The 12,420-nt window shown below is 56.1% G+C and overlaps 1 protein-coding gene across 1 annotated transcript in view; it reads right to left on the minus strand.

Annotated features, from left to right (window-relative positions):
- The window catches only part of PSME1 (proteasome activator subunit 1), a 36,049-nt gene extending 27,192 nt beyond the window's left edge, over window positions 1-8,857 (minus strand). Inside the window, exons 1-2 of the mRNA XM_075569046.1 lie at window positions 8,743-8,857; window positions 2,534-2,576 (exon numbers count right to left, since the gene is read on the minus strand). Coding sequence (XP_075425161.1) covers window positions 2,534-2,576; window positions 8,743-8,744 — 45 coding nt within the window. The 5' untranslated portion in view covers window positions 8,745-8,857. The remainder of the gene's footprint in view (window positions 1-2,533; window positions 2,577-8,742) is intronic.
- Window positions 8,858-12,420: the final 3,563 nt, after the last annotated feature.

The raw sequence follows: 12,420 nt of genomic DNA on the forward strand, positions 1-12,420 counted from the left end.
TTGAATGAAGCCCATAGAGGAATGCAGGAACCTACTCAAGGAACTTGGTTGCTTCAAATGCTGCCCTTCCTCAAGTCACCTGATCAGAGACTGTAAAGAAGCTATCAAATGCACAATGTGATAGAGACAAGCAGCTTAACACCCAGAGGCATTTAAACAACTCAAGGCCCCTACTCCCATGACAAAGCACGGTGGGGAGCAGGGAGAAGAGAAAATATCACCACCTTCTGTCGCATCCAAGTGCACCGAGGTTTGTGGAGAAGGACGTGACAGGAGATCCTGCTCCATAATATGTCTTGTCGCAAAACACCCCGAGGGACAACCTGAAAGAACTACAAGGATGTACGCCATCATCGATGATTAAAGCAACCCGATCATTAGTCAGGTCAGAGTTCTTTGACTTATACAACATACAAGAGAATGCTCAATTCCAGGAAGTCTCCTTAAACGATGTTCTCCTCCCTGGACCAGATTTAACGATTAGTCTTCTAGGAGTGTAAATCCGCTTTCGGAAGGAGCCTATTGCCATAGCAGCTGGAATTCAACAGATGTTTCACTATTTCCTGGTCCGAGAAGACACCAGAAACTATCTAAGGTTCCTTGTGGTACCGTAACAACAACTTTGATGACAAAATCATAGAGTATAGGATGAAAGTACATGTCTTCGGTAATAGTCCATCACCTGCAGTGGCTGTCAACTGACTCAGAGGGACGGCCCAAGAAGGAGAAAAAGAGTATGGTACAGGCGCTAAGAAGTTCGTCGAAAGAGACTTCTATGTAGACGATGGGCTCAAATCAGTCCCCACAGTAGAAGAAGCCATCGACATTTTCAAATAATTGTCGGGACAGCCGGACATGTGCGGTAAATCCGGGACTGACCCAAATAAACTGGGACATTTGGTCGCCTAGTCCCTGGCTAGTAGCCATTTTTGGTTAAAAGGACTTTTACCCATTCCTGTGTGGTGTTGGTGATACAGGTGGTGGGTGAAGGTGGGTGTTGAGGCCTTGCGGTAGGGTAGCACGAGGGGTTGACCCCTTCATTACCATAGCGGCATTTATAATGCTATAAGCCACTTATCGAAGTTTAGTGAATAAACCCCTAAGGCTGCGTTCATGGTAAAGGCGACCGTGGGAGCGGCGCGATCAAAATGCCGTTAAGGCAACGATCGCAGGCATAGACAGCGCGCATGCACGAGCCCGACGGGGGCTTTTGCCGTGCGACGGCCAGGGTACGTACGCGGTTCATCCAACGAGAGCGACCCGCTCACGTGATGTCACGGGCACGCCTCCCGACACCCCTCCCCCCCCCCCATCGCAAAACCCTACAGGGCACAGATCTCAGCAAGTACAGACGCGCGCGACGTCACGCGCTCCATCGCACGCCTGCGCTATGTCCGAGGCCTAAGAATGTAAACGCCTGCCTCTTCTTTTCCATTTCCTCCCCTCCCTGGTCACTTAGCCACATCCAGTGCATACAGTATCTCACACGCACACACGCGGTTATTTAATCCGGATACTTTCCGTGGTGTAATGTTATATAATCCTGTCTGTCTCTGCGTGTTATGTAATCTCTCACTTTATCAACCTCAGGATATTTGAGTCACTTTATGTTATTTTTGGATCGAATGATTAATTCTCTGCCAGAGATTCAGAGTAAAGTCCAGAAACCAGAGATGGTGCTCAGCTTCTGTGAGACCCTCCTCAGGAAATGTTACACCTTGATAAAGCGCTGGGGAGCGCCAAACATGGGGGGGGGGGGGGGGGGGAGCGCGAAACATGATAGGGGGGACACATTCGTTTTATATATGAGACTTAAATAAATGAAACTTTTTTACAGGGCCAGCGAGTGACCTTTTGCCTGTTCCGTGCTCCGTTCATACGCCAGCGACATTCCCAGCGACGTATACCCACGTAGTATTTTGTCGTGATACAAATTGTATAGTTAACACACACAAACACACATATATATATCTATCATATAAAAAGATCACCTGTGAGCACATTCACATATCTTAGACAGGTCTGCAACCCTGCCTTTCACCATTATCGCCCAGCACACAGCACTTCCACTGCAGCAAGGGATTCTGGGAAATGACATGCAAATGAGCACACAGTGCTACCTTTTGTCTCAAGCTCACATTACATGAACAACCCTTAGCCAATGCATGCTGCTTTAGACGCAGCTTTTAAACATAGGCTGGGGTGAGATGCAAAGCCAGTAAACCCACTCACAGACAGACTGTTTCGACCTTGTGGGTCTCGTCAGTGCGAGGTCAGTGTGAGGTCAGTGTGAGGTCAGTGTGAGGTTTGTTGTACCGGCTTTGCAACTTGAGACATGAAGTAGGTCTTCACCACACATTATTTAAGTTATGGTGGGTGAAAAGGTGACTAAAAAAATATATATATATATATATATATATATATACATACACACACACACACACACACACACACACACACACACACACACACACACACACACACACACAAACACACACACACACACACACACACACACACACACACACCTCACCTTCTTCTCGGCGGCGGGTAATGACACGTGTAGAGTTGCCATCCTGCAAAATTATCCAACATGTAATCAGGGGACCAACCTGTATCCCCACCCCCTCTCACTCACTCTGTATCCCCCCAGTGTCACACTCACACTCAGCTGTATCCCCACTCACACTATGTGTCTGTATCCCCCCCTCCAGTGTCACACACACTGTCTGTATCCCTCCCTCACTCACAATCTGTGTCTATCCCCACCCTCACTCACACTCTGTGTCTGTATCCCCCCCAGTGTCACACTCACACTGTCTGTATCTCACCCTCACCCACACTCTGTATCCCCCCCAGTGTCACACTCACACTCAGCTGTATCCCCACTCACAATCTGTGTCTATCCCCACCCTCACTCACACTCTGTGTCTATCCCCACCCCTCACTCACACTCTGTGTCTGTATCCCCCCGTGTCACACACACTGTCTGTATCCCTCCCTCACTCACATTCTCTGTCCCCCCCCAGTGTCACACACCCACTCTGTCTGTCTGCCACCCCCCTCCCCCCACCACACAGTGTCACACGCACACTCTGCGTCTATCACTCTGCGTGTCGGTCTCTCTCGCACTCTGCGTGTAGGTCTCTCTCGCACTCTGCGTCTCGGTGTCTCTCTCTCGCACTCTGCATCTCAGTCACTCTCTCTCTGCGTCTCGGTCTCTCGCACTCTGCGTCTCGGTCTCTCTCGCACTATGCGTCTCGGTCACTCTCTCTCTCTTTGTGTTTCGGTCTCTCTCTCGCACTCTGCGTCTCGGTCTCTCTCCCTCTCGCACTATGCGTCTCGGTCTCTCTCTCTCTCGCACTCTGCGTCTCGGTCTCTCTCTCTCGCACTATGCATCTCGGTCTCTCTCTCGCACTAAGCATCTAGGTCTCTCTCTCGCACGCTGCATCTCGGTCTCTCTCTCGCACTCTGCGTCTCGGTCTCTCTCTCTGCATCTCGGTCTCTCTCGCACTCTGCATCTCGGTCTCTCTCTCGCACTTGCGTCTCGGTCACTCACTCTCTGCGTCCCGGTCTCTCGCACTCTGCGTCTCGGTCTCTCTCTCTCTCGCACTCTGCGTCTCGGTCTCTCTCCCTCTCGCACTCTGCGTCTCGGTCTCTCTCTCTCTCGCACTCTGCGTCTCGGTCTCTCTCTCTCTCGCACTATGCGTCTCGGTCTCTCTCGCTCTCTCTCTCATTCTGTGTCTCAGTCTCTCTCTCTCTCTCACACTCTGCGTCTCGGTCTCTCTCTCGCACTCTGCGTCTCGGTCTCTCTCTCGCACTCTGCGTCTCGGTCTCTCTCTCTCGCACGCTGCGTCTCGGTCTCTCTCTCGCACGCTGCGTCTCGGTCTCTCTCTCTCGCACTCTGCGTCTCGGTCTCTCTCTCTCTCAAACTCTGCGTCTCGGTCTCTCTCTCTCGCACTCTGCGTCTCGGTCTCTCTCTCTCTCTCGCACTCTGCGTCTCGGTCTCTCTCTCGCACTCTGCATCTCGCTCTCTTGCACTCTGCGTCTTGGGTCTCTCTCTCGCACTATGCGTCTCGGTCTCTCTCTCGCACTATTCGTCTCGGTCTCTCTCTCGCACTATGCGCCTCGGTCTCTCTCTCGCACGCTGCGTCTCGGTCTCTCTCTCGCACGCTGCATCTCGGTCTCTCTCTCGCACTATGCGTCTCGGTCTCTCTCGCACGCTGCGTCTCAGTCTCTCTCTCGCACTCTGCGTCTCGGTCTCTCTCTAGCACGCTGCGTCTCGGTCTCTCTCTCGCACTCTGCGTCTCGGTCTCTGTCTCGCACTCTGAGTCTCTGTCTCTCTCTCGCACTCTGCGTCTCGGTCTCTCTCTCACACTCTGCGTCTTGGTCTCTCTCTTGCACGCTGCGTCTCGGTCTCTCTCTCTCTCGCACTATGCGTCTCGGTCTCTCTCTCGCACTCTGCGTCTCGGTCTCTCTCTCTCTCGCACTCTGCGTCTCGGTCTCTCTCTCTCTTGCACTATGCGTCTCGGTCTCTCTCTCTCTTGCACTATGCGTCTCGGTCTCTCTCTCGCACGCTGCGTCTCGGTCTCTCTCTCGCACGCTGCGTCTCGGTCTCTCTCTCTCGCACTCTGCATCTCGGTCTCTCTCTCGCACTATGCGTCTCGGTCTCCCTCTCGCACGCTGCGTCTCGGTCTCTCTCTCGCACTCTGCGTCTCGGTCTCTCTCTCCCACGCTGCGTCTCGGTCTCTCTCTCGCACTCTGTGTCTCGGTCTCTCTCTCTCTGCGTCTTGGTCTCTCTCTCGCACTCTGCGTCTCGGTCTCTCTCTCGCACTATGCGTCTCGGTCTTTCTCTCTCTCGCACTCTGCGTCTCGGTCTCTCTCTCGCACGCTGCGTCTCGGTCTCTCTCTCGCACTATGCGTCTCGGTCTCTCTCTCTCGCATGCTGCGTCTCGGTCTCTCTCTCGCACGCTGCGTCTCGGTCTCTCTCTCTCACTCTGCGTCTCGGTCACTCTCTCTCTGCGTCTCGGTCACTCTCTCTCTCACTGCGTCTCGGTCTCTCTCTCTGCGTCTCGGTCTCTCTCTCGCACGCTGCGTCTCGGTCTCTCTCTCGCACTATGCGTCTCGGTCTCTCTCTCTCTCACACTCTGCGTCTCGGTCTCTCTCTCTCGCACTCTGCGTCTCGGTCTCTCTCTCTCTCGCACTCTGCGTCTCGGTCTCTCTCTCGCACTCTGCATCTCGCTCTCTCTTGCACTCTGCGTCATGGGTCTCTCTCTCGCACTATGCGTCTAGGTCTCTCTCTCGCACTATTCGTCTCGGTCTCTCTCTCGCACTATGCGCCTCGGTCTCTCTCTCGCACGCTGCGTCTCGGTCTCTCTCGCACGCTGCATCTCGGTCTCTCTCTCGCACTATGCGTCTCGGTCTCTCTCGCACGCTGCGTCTCAGTCTCTCTCTCGCACTCTGCGTCTCGGTCTCTCTCTAGCACGCTGCGTCTCGGTCTCTCTCTCGCACTCTGCGTCTCGGTCTCTCTCTCACACTCTGCGTCTTGGTCTCTCTCTTGCACGCTGCGTCTCGGTCTCTCTCTCGCACTATGCGTCTCGGTCTCTCTCTCGCACTCTGCGTCTCGGTCTCTCTCTCTCTCGCACTATGCGTCTCGGTCTCTCTCTCGCACGCTGCGTCTCGGTCTCTCTCTCGCACGCTGCGTCTCGGTCTCTCTCTCTCGCACTCTGCATCTCGGTCTCTCTCTCGCACTATGCGTCTCGGTCTCCCTCTCGCACGCTGCATCTCGGTCTCTCTCTCGCACTATGCGTCTCGGTCTCCCTCTCGCACGCTGCGTCTCGGTCTCTCTCTCCCACGCTGCGTCTCGGTCTCTCTCTCGCACTCTGTGTCTCGGTCTCTCTCTCTCTGCGTCTTGGTCTCTCTCTCGCACTCTGCGTCTCGGTCTCTCTCTCGCACTATGCGTCTCGGTCTTTCTCTCTCTCGCACTCTGCGTCTCGGTCTCTCTCTCGCACTATGCGTCTCGGTCTCTCTCTCTCTCACACTCTGCGTCTCGGTCTCTCTCTCTCGCACTCTGCGTCTCGGTCTCTCTCTCTCTCGCACTCTGCGTCTCGGTCTCTCTCTCGCACTCTGCATCTCGCTCTCTCTTGCACTCTGCGTCATGGGTCTCTCTCTCGCACTATGCGTCTCGGTCTCTCTCTCGCACTATTCGTCTCGGTCTCTCTCTCGCACTATGCGCCTCGGTCTCTCTCTCGCACGCTGCGTCTCGGTCTCTCTCTCGCACGCTGCATCTCGGTCTCTCTCTCGCACTATGCGTCTCGGTCTCTCTCGCACGCTGCATCTCAGTCTCTCTCTCGCACTCTGCGTCTCGGTCTCTCTCTAGCACGCTGCGTCTCTGTCTCTCTCTCGCACTCTGCGTCTCGGTCTCTCTCTCACACTCTGCGTCTTGGTCTCTCTCTTGCACGCTGCGTCTCGGTCTCTCTCTCGCACTATGCGTCTCGGTCTCTCTCTCGCACTCTGCGTCTCGGTCTCTCTCTCTCTCGCACTCTGCGTCTCGGTCTCTCTCTCTCTTGCACTATGCGTCTCGGTCTCTCTCTCTCTTGCACTATGCGTCTCGGTCTCTCTCTCGCACGCTGCGTCTCGGTCTCTCTCTCGCACGCTGCGTCTCGGTCTCTCTCTCTCGCACTCTGCATCTCGGTCTCTCTCTCGCACTATGCGTCTCGGTCTCCCTCTCGCACGCTGCATCTCGGTCTCTCTCTCGCACTATGCGTCTCGGTCTCCCTCTCGCACGCTGCGGCACGCTGCGTCTCGGTCTCTCTCTCCCACGCTGCGTCTCGGTCTCTCTCTCGCACTCTGTGTCTCGGTCTCTCTCTCTCTGCGTCTTGGTCTCTCTCTCGCACTCTGCGTCTCGGTCTCTCTCTCGCACTATGCGTCTCGGTCTTTCTCTCTCTCGCACTCTGCGTCTCGGTCTCTCTCTCGCACGCTGCGTCTCGGTCTCTCTCTCGCACTATGCGTCTCGGTCTCTCTCTCTCGCATGCTGCGTCTCGGTCTCTCTCTCGCACGCTGCGTCTCGGTCTCTCTCTCTCACTCTGCGTCTCGGTCACTCTCTCTCTGCGTCTCGGTCACTCTCTCTCTCACTGCGTCTCGGTCTCTCTCTCTGCGTCTCGGTCTCTCTCTCGCACGCTGCGTCTCGGTCTCTCTCTCGCACTATGCGTCTCGGTCTCTCTCTCTCGCACGCTGCGTCTCGGTCTCTCTCGCTCTCTGCGTCTCAGTCACTCTCTCTCTGCATCTCGGTCACTCTCTCTCTCTCTCTGTGTCTCGGTCTCTCTCTCTCACTCTCTGCGTCTCGGTCTCTCTTGCTCTCTGCGTCTCGGTCTCTCTCTGCATCTCGGTCTCTCTGCATCTCGGTCACTCTCTCTCTCTTTGCGTCTCGGTCACTCTCTCACTCTGCGTCTCGGTCTCTCACTCTGTGTCTCGGTCTCTCTCTATGAGTCTCGGTCTCTCTCTCTATGCGTCTCGGTCTCTCTCTCTATGCGTCTCGGTCTCTCTCTCTATGCGTCTCGGTCTCTCTCTCTATGCGTCTCAGTCTCTCTCTCTATGCGTCTCGGTCTCTCTCTCTATGCGTCTCGGTCTCTCTCTCTATGCGTCTCGGTCTCTCTCTCTATGCGTCTCAGTCTCTCTCTCTATGCGTCTCGGTCTCTCTCTCTATGCGTCTCGGTCACTCTCTCTCTGCGTCTCGGTCTCTCTCTCTCTGCGTCTCGGTCACTCTCTCTCTGCATCTCGGTCACTCTCTCTCTGCGTCTCGGTCACTCTCTCTCTGTGTCTCGGTCACTCTCTCTCTGTGTCTCGGTCACTCTCTCTCTGCGTCTCGGTCACTCTCTCTCTATGCGTCTCGGTCTCTCTCTCTCTCTATGCGTCTCGGTCACTCTCTCCCTGCGTCTCGGTCTCTCTCGCTCTCTCTGCGTCTCGGTCACTCTCTCTCTCTCTCTGTGTCTCGGTCTCTCTCTCTCTGCGTCTCGGTCACTCTCTCTATCTCTCTCTCTGCGTCTCGGTCTCTCTCTCTCTGCGTCTCGGTCTCTCTCTCTCTCTGCGTCTCGGTCTCTCTCTCTCGCTATGCGTCTTGGTCTCTCTCGCTCTCTCTGCGTCTCGGTTTCTCTCTCTGCGTCTCGGTCTCTCTCTCTAACTCTCTCTCTGCGTCTCGGTCTCTCTCTCTCTGCGTCTCGGTCTCTCTCGCTCTCTCTGCGTCTCGGTCACTCTCTCTGCGTCTCGGTCTCTCTCTCTCTATGCGTCTCGTCACTCTCTCTCTGCGTCTCGGTCTCTCGCTCTCTATGCGTCTCGGTCACTCTCTCTCTGCGTCTCGGTCTCTCTCTGCGTCTCGGTCTCTCTCTCTGTGTCTCGGTCTCTCTCTCTATCTATCTGCGTCTCGGTCTCTCTCTGCGTCTCTCTTTCTCACATTGCGCCTCGGTCTCTCTCTCTCTCTATCTGTGTCTCGGTCTCTCTCTGCGTCTCTCTTTCTCACAATGCGTCTCAGTCTCTCTCTCTCTCTATCTGTGTCTCGGTCTCTCTCTGCGTCTCTCTTTCTCACACTGCGTCTCGATCTGTTTGTCTCTCAGTCTGCTTCTGTCTCACTCTGCGTGTCGGTCACTCTCTCACACTCTGGATCTGTCCCTCACGCTGCATCTCTAAAGTCTCACTGTATCTCTACAGCCTGTCAGTCTCTCTGGCACAGCGTCTGTCTCTGCTTACATTGCGTCTCTTGAGTTGCTGTCTGTCTCTGTCTCTCTCTTTAGATCAGGCGACGAAGAGAAAGTGAAAGTGCAGAAGGGGGACTTCCCGGAGAGGGAGGAGAGAGAGGAGGGGGGGGAGGGAGAGAGAGGGGGGGAGGGAGAGAGAGGGGGGAGGGAGAGAGAGGGGGGGAGGGAGAGAGAGGGGGGAGGGAGAGAGAGAGGGGGGGGGAGGGAGAGAGAGAGGGGGGGGGAGGGAGAGAGAGAGGGGGGAGGGAGAGAGAGAGGGGGGAGGGGGAGAGAGGGAGGGAGGGGGAGGGAGGGGGGGAGGGAGAGAGAGAGGGGGGAGGGAGAGAGAGAGGGGGGGAGGGGAAGAGAGGGGAAGGGGGAAAGAGGGAGGGAGGGGAAAGAGAGAAGGGGGAGAGAGAGAAGGGGGGAGAGAGGGAGAGAGAGTGGGAGGGGGGGAGATAGGGGGAGAGAGAGGGAAGGGGGGAGAGAGAGAGGGGAGAGATAGAGGGGGAGAGAGAGAGGGAACGGGGAGGGGGGGAGAGAGAGTGGGGAGAGAGAGAAGGGGGGAGAGAGAAGAGGGGAGAGATAGGGGGAGGGGGGAGAGGGAACGGGGAGGGGAAGAGAGAGGGGGAGTGAGGAGAGAGAGAGAGAGAGAGAGAGAGCGGGGCAGAGAGAGGGAGGGGCATAGAGAGGGAGGGGGAAATAGGGGGGTGGGGGAGAGAGAGATAGAGGGAAAGGAGAGGGGGAGAGAGAGGGGGAGAGGGAGAGACAGAGAGGGGAAGAGGGAGAGGGGGGGAGAGAGAGGGGGAGAGAGAAAGGGGGAGAGAGGGGAGAAAGAGGGGGAGAGAGGAGAGGGAGGGGAATAGAGAGGGAGGGGGAAATAGGGGGGAGAGGGTGGAGAGAGGGGGGGGAGAGATAAAGGGGAGGGGGAGAGAGAGAGGAGGGAGAGAGAGATGGGGGAGAGGGGGAGAGAGAGGGGGAGAGGGGGAGAGAGAGGGGTGAGAGAGAGGGGTAAGAGATAGGAGGGAGAGAGAGAGGAGGGAGAGGAGGGGAGAGAGAGGGAGGAGAGATAGGGAAGAGAGGGAGAGGGTGAGAGAGGGGGAAGGAGAAAGTTGGGAGAGGGGGACAGAGAGAGGGGGAGAGAGAGAGGGACAGAAAGGGGGGGAGAGAGGGGTGAGAGAGAGAGGGGGGAGAGAGGGGTGAGAGAGAAGGAGAGGGGGAGAGAGGAGAGGGGGGGGGGAAGGGGGGAGAGAGGAGGGAGAGAGAGGGGGAGAAGGAGAGGGGGAGAGAGAGAGGAGAGGGAGAGAGAGAGGGGTAGAGGGAGGGGGAGAGAGATGGAGAGAGGGGGAGAGAGGAGGGAGAGAGAGAGGAGAGAGAGAGAGAGGAGGGGAGAGAGAGGGGGGAGCGGGAGAGAGGGGGGAGCATGAGAGAGAGAGGGGAAGAGAGGGAGAGAGAGAGGGTGAGAGAGAGGGGGAAGGAGAAAGTTGAGAGAGGGGGACAGACAGAGAGGGGGAGAGAGAGACAGAAAGGGGAGAGAGAGGGGGAGTGAGAGACAGAAAGGGGGGAGAGGGAGAGGTGGGGAGAGGGGGAGAGAGAGACAGAAAGGGGGGGGAGAGAGGGGTGAGAGAGAGGGGGGGGGAGAAAGGGGGGGAGATAGGGGTGAGAGAGAAGGAGAGGGGGAGAGAGGAGGGAGAGAGAGAGGGGGAGAAGGAGAGGGAGAGAGAGAGGGGGAGAAGGGGAGAGAGAGAGAGTGAGAAAGAGGGGGGGAGAGAGAGGGGGAGGGAGAGGGGAGAGAGAGACTGGGTAGGGAGGGGAAGAGAGAGGGGGGGAAGTGGGAGGGATGGGGAGAGAGGGGAGAGGGGAAAGAAAAAGTTGGGAGAGGGGGACAGAGAGAGGGGGAGGGGAGAGAGAGTGGAGGAGGGTGAGAGATGGAGGGGGAGAGAGAGGGAGGGGGAGAGAGAGAGGGAGGGGGGAGCGGAGAGATAGGGAGGGGTGGAGAGGAGAAAGGAGTAAGATGGGGAAGGAAAGGGTGGGGGGAGTGGGAGAGAGAGACGGGGAGAGTGAGAGGGGGGAGACGGAGAGAGGGAGGAGGAGAGATGGAGGGGGAGAGAGATGGGGGAGCGGAGAGATGGGGAGGAGGGAGGGGTGGAGGGAGAGAGGTGTGAATTTGGTGGAGAGGGGGGAGGGGAGAAAGGAGTAAGAGGGGGGAAGGAGAGGGTGGGGGAAGGGGGAGTGAGAAGGGAGGAGAGGGTAGAGAGAAGGGAAAAGGGTAGAGAGAGGGGGGAGTGTGGAAGGGGAGAGGGAAGGAGAGTGGGAAGAGAGGGGAGAGTGGAGGGGGAGATTGGAGGGGGAGAGGGGGGAAGGGAGTGAGAAGGGGGTTAGAGGGTAGAGAGTGGAGGGGGTAGGGGAGTGAGAAGGGGGGATAGGGTAGAGAGTGGAGGGGGGAGGGGTGTGAGAAGGGGGAGAGGGTAGAGTGAGGAGGGAGGGGAGAGAGAGAGATAGTGGGGAAGAGGAGAGTGGAGGGGGAGAGAGAGTTGAGGGGGGAGAGGAGAGTGGAGGGGGGATTGGAGGGGGACGGGGGAGTGGAGGAAGAGAGGGAAGGGTGGAGAGAGAGGGGAGGGAGAAGTGAGGAGAGGGTAGACAGAGGAGGGGAAAGAGGGGGAGACATAGGGGGAGAGGGTAGAGAAGAGAGGGAAGAGAGAGATGGGGGATAGGGGAGAGAGCGGGGGTAGGGGAGAGAGAGGGATGAAGAGTGGCAAGGGTGGAAAGGAGGGAGAGGGTAGGAAAGTGGAGAGGGGGGTGTGTGGAGAAAATGGGGGTAATCAGCACATTAATAAAGGCAGTGTGCTCAGCTGGTTACCCTTATTTCGTATTGGGACGAAGGGGTTAATTTTATATGCTGTTCCCATGTACCATTTTCCCCTCTATGTGTTGTCCCCTTTTTGCAGGCTAGTCGCTACCTGCAGTGCTGAATAACAGGGGCCGTTCCATTAAGACTGCTAATTTAGGAACGGAGTGAGCCAGAACCCTGATTTTTGGTGTGCAGCCTCAGTGTAACACCCCAAGCACATACAGATTAAAAATATAACTTTGTCATAAGGGAAACATATTTTTGATGAAGTGCCTTTCTGTTGCAGTTTTAAAATGTACAGGCAGGATGCTATTGTTTCTGCCTGCCTTTGTAATGCATTAAGGAACATATGTTATGCATACATGAGCCCCCTGTTGAGGAGATGCCGATGGGTCTGGGGGATGAAAAACCCCAGAGTCTTAAAGTGTCACTTAATCAGGATGTTTCTGAGTAGCAGATCCTGTTACTCATCCTGGATATTTCACACCTTGGGACCAAATTCCAGACATTGCGTCCCCAGAAATGAGTGGCCCCTTTTTACTCAGCAGTGCTACCAAACTGCTTACTGAGCATGCTCAGAGTTACCTGGGCTGGCTGTAGGATTTGCCCACGTGACATGGCAGGTTCTAATAGGAGGAAGATAATTCCTTGCCAATGGGATGAGGCTAATGTAAAACTCCACGGGTCCATGTCCTTAAAGAGGCCTGTAACCCTCATTCCTGTGTTGTTGTTGTTGTTACCTGAGTTCTTCAAGCGGATAAGATCTAAGTACAGCGGCTACGATTCCAGAACGCAAGGGGTTTAAAACATCGCAACTAGGAAACTAGCCCTGCTTCAGGA

Source organism: Ascaphus truei, chromosome 13, assembly GCF_040206685.1.
Source record: "Ascaphus truei isolate aAscTru1 chromosome 13, aAscTru1.hap1, whole genome shotgun sequence".
NCBI classification, from domain to species: domain Eukaryota; kingdom Metazoa; phylum Chordata; class Amphibia; order Anura; family Ascaphidae; genus Ascaphus; species Ascaphus truei.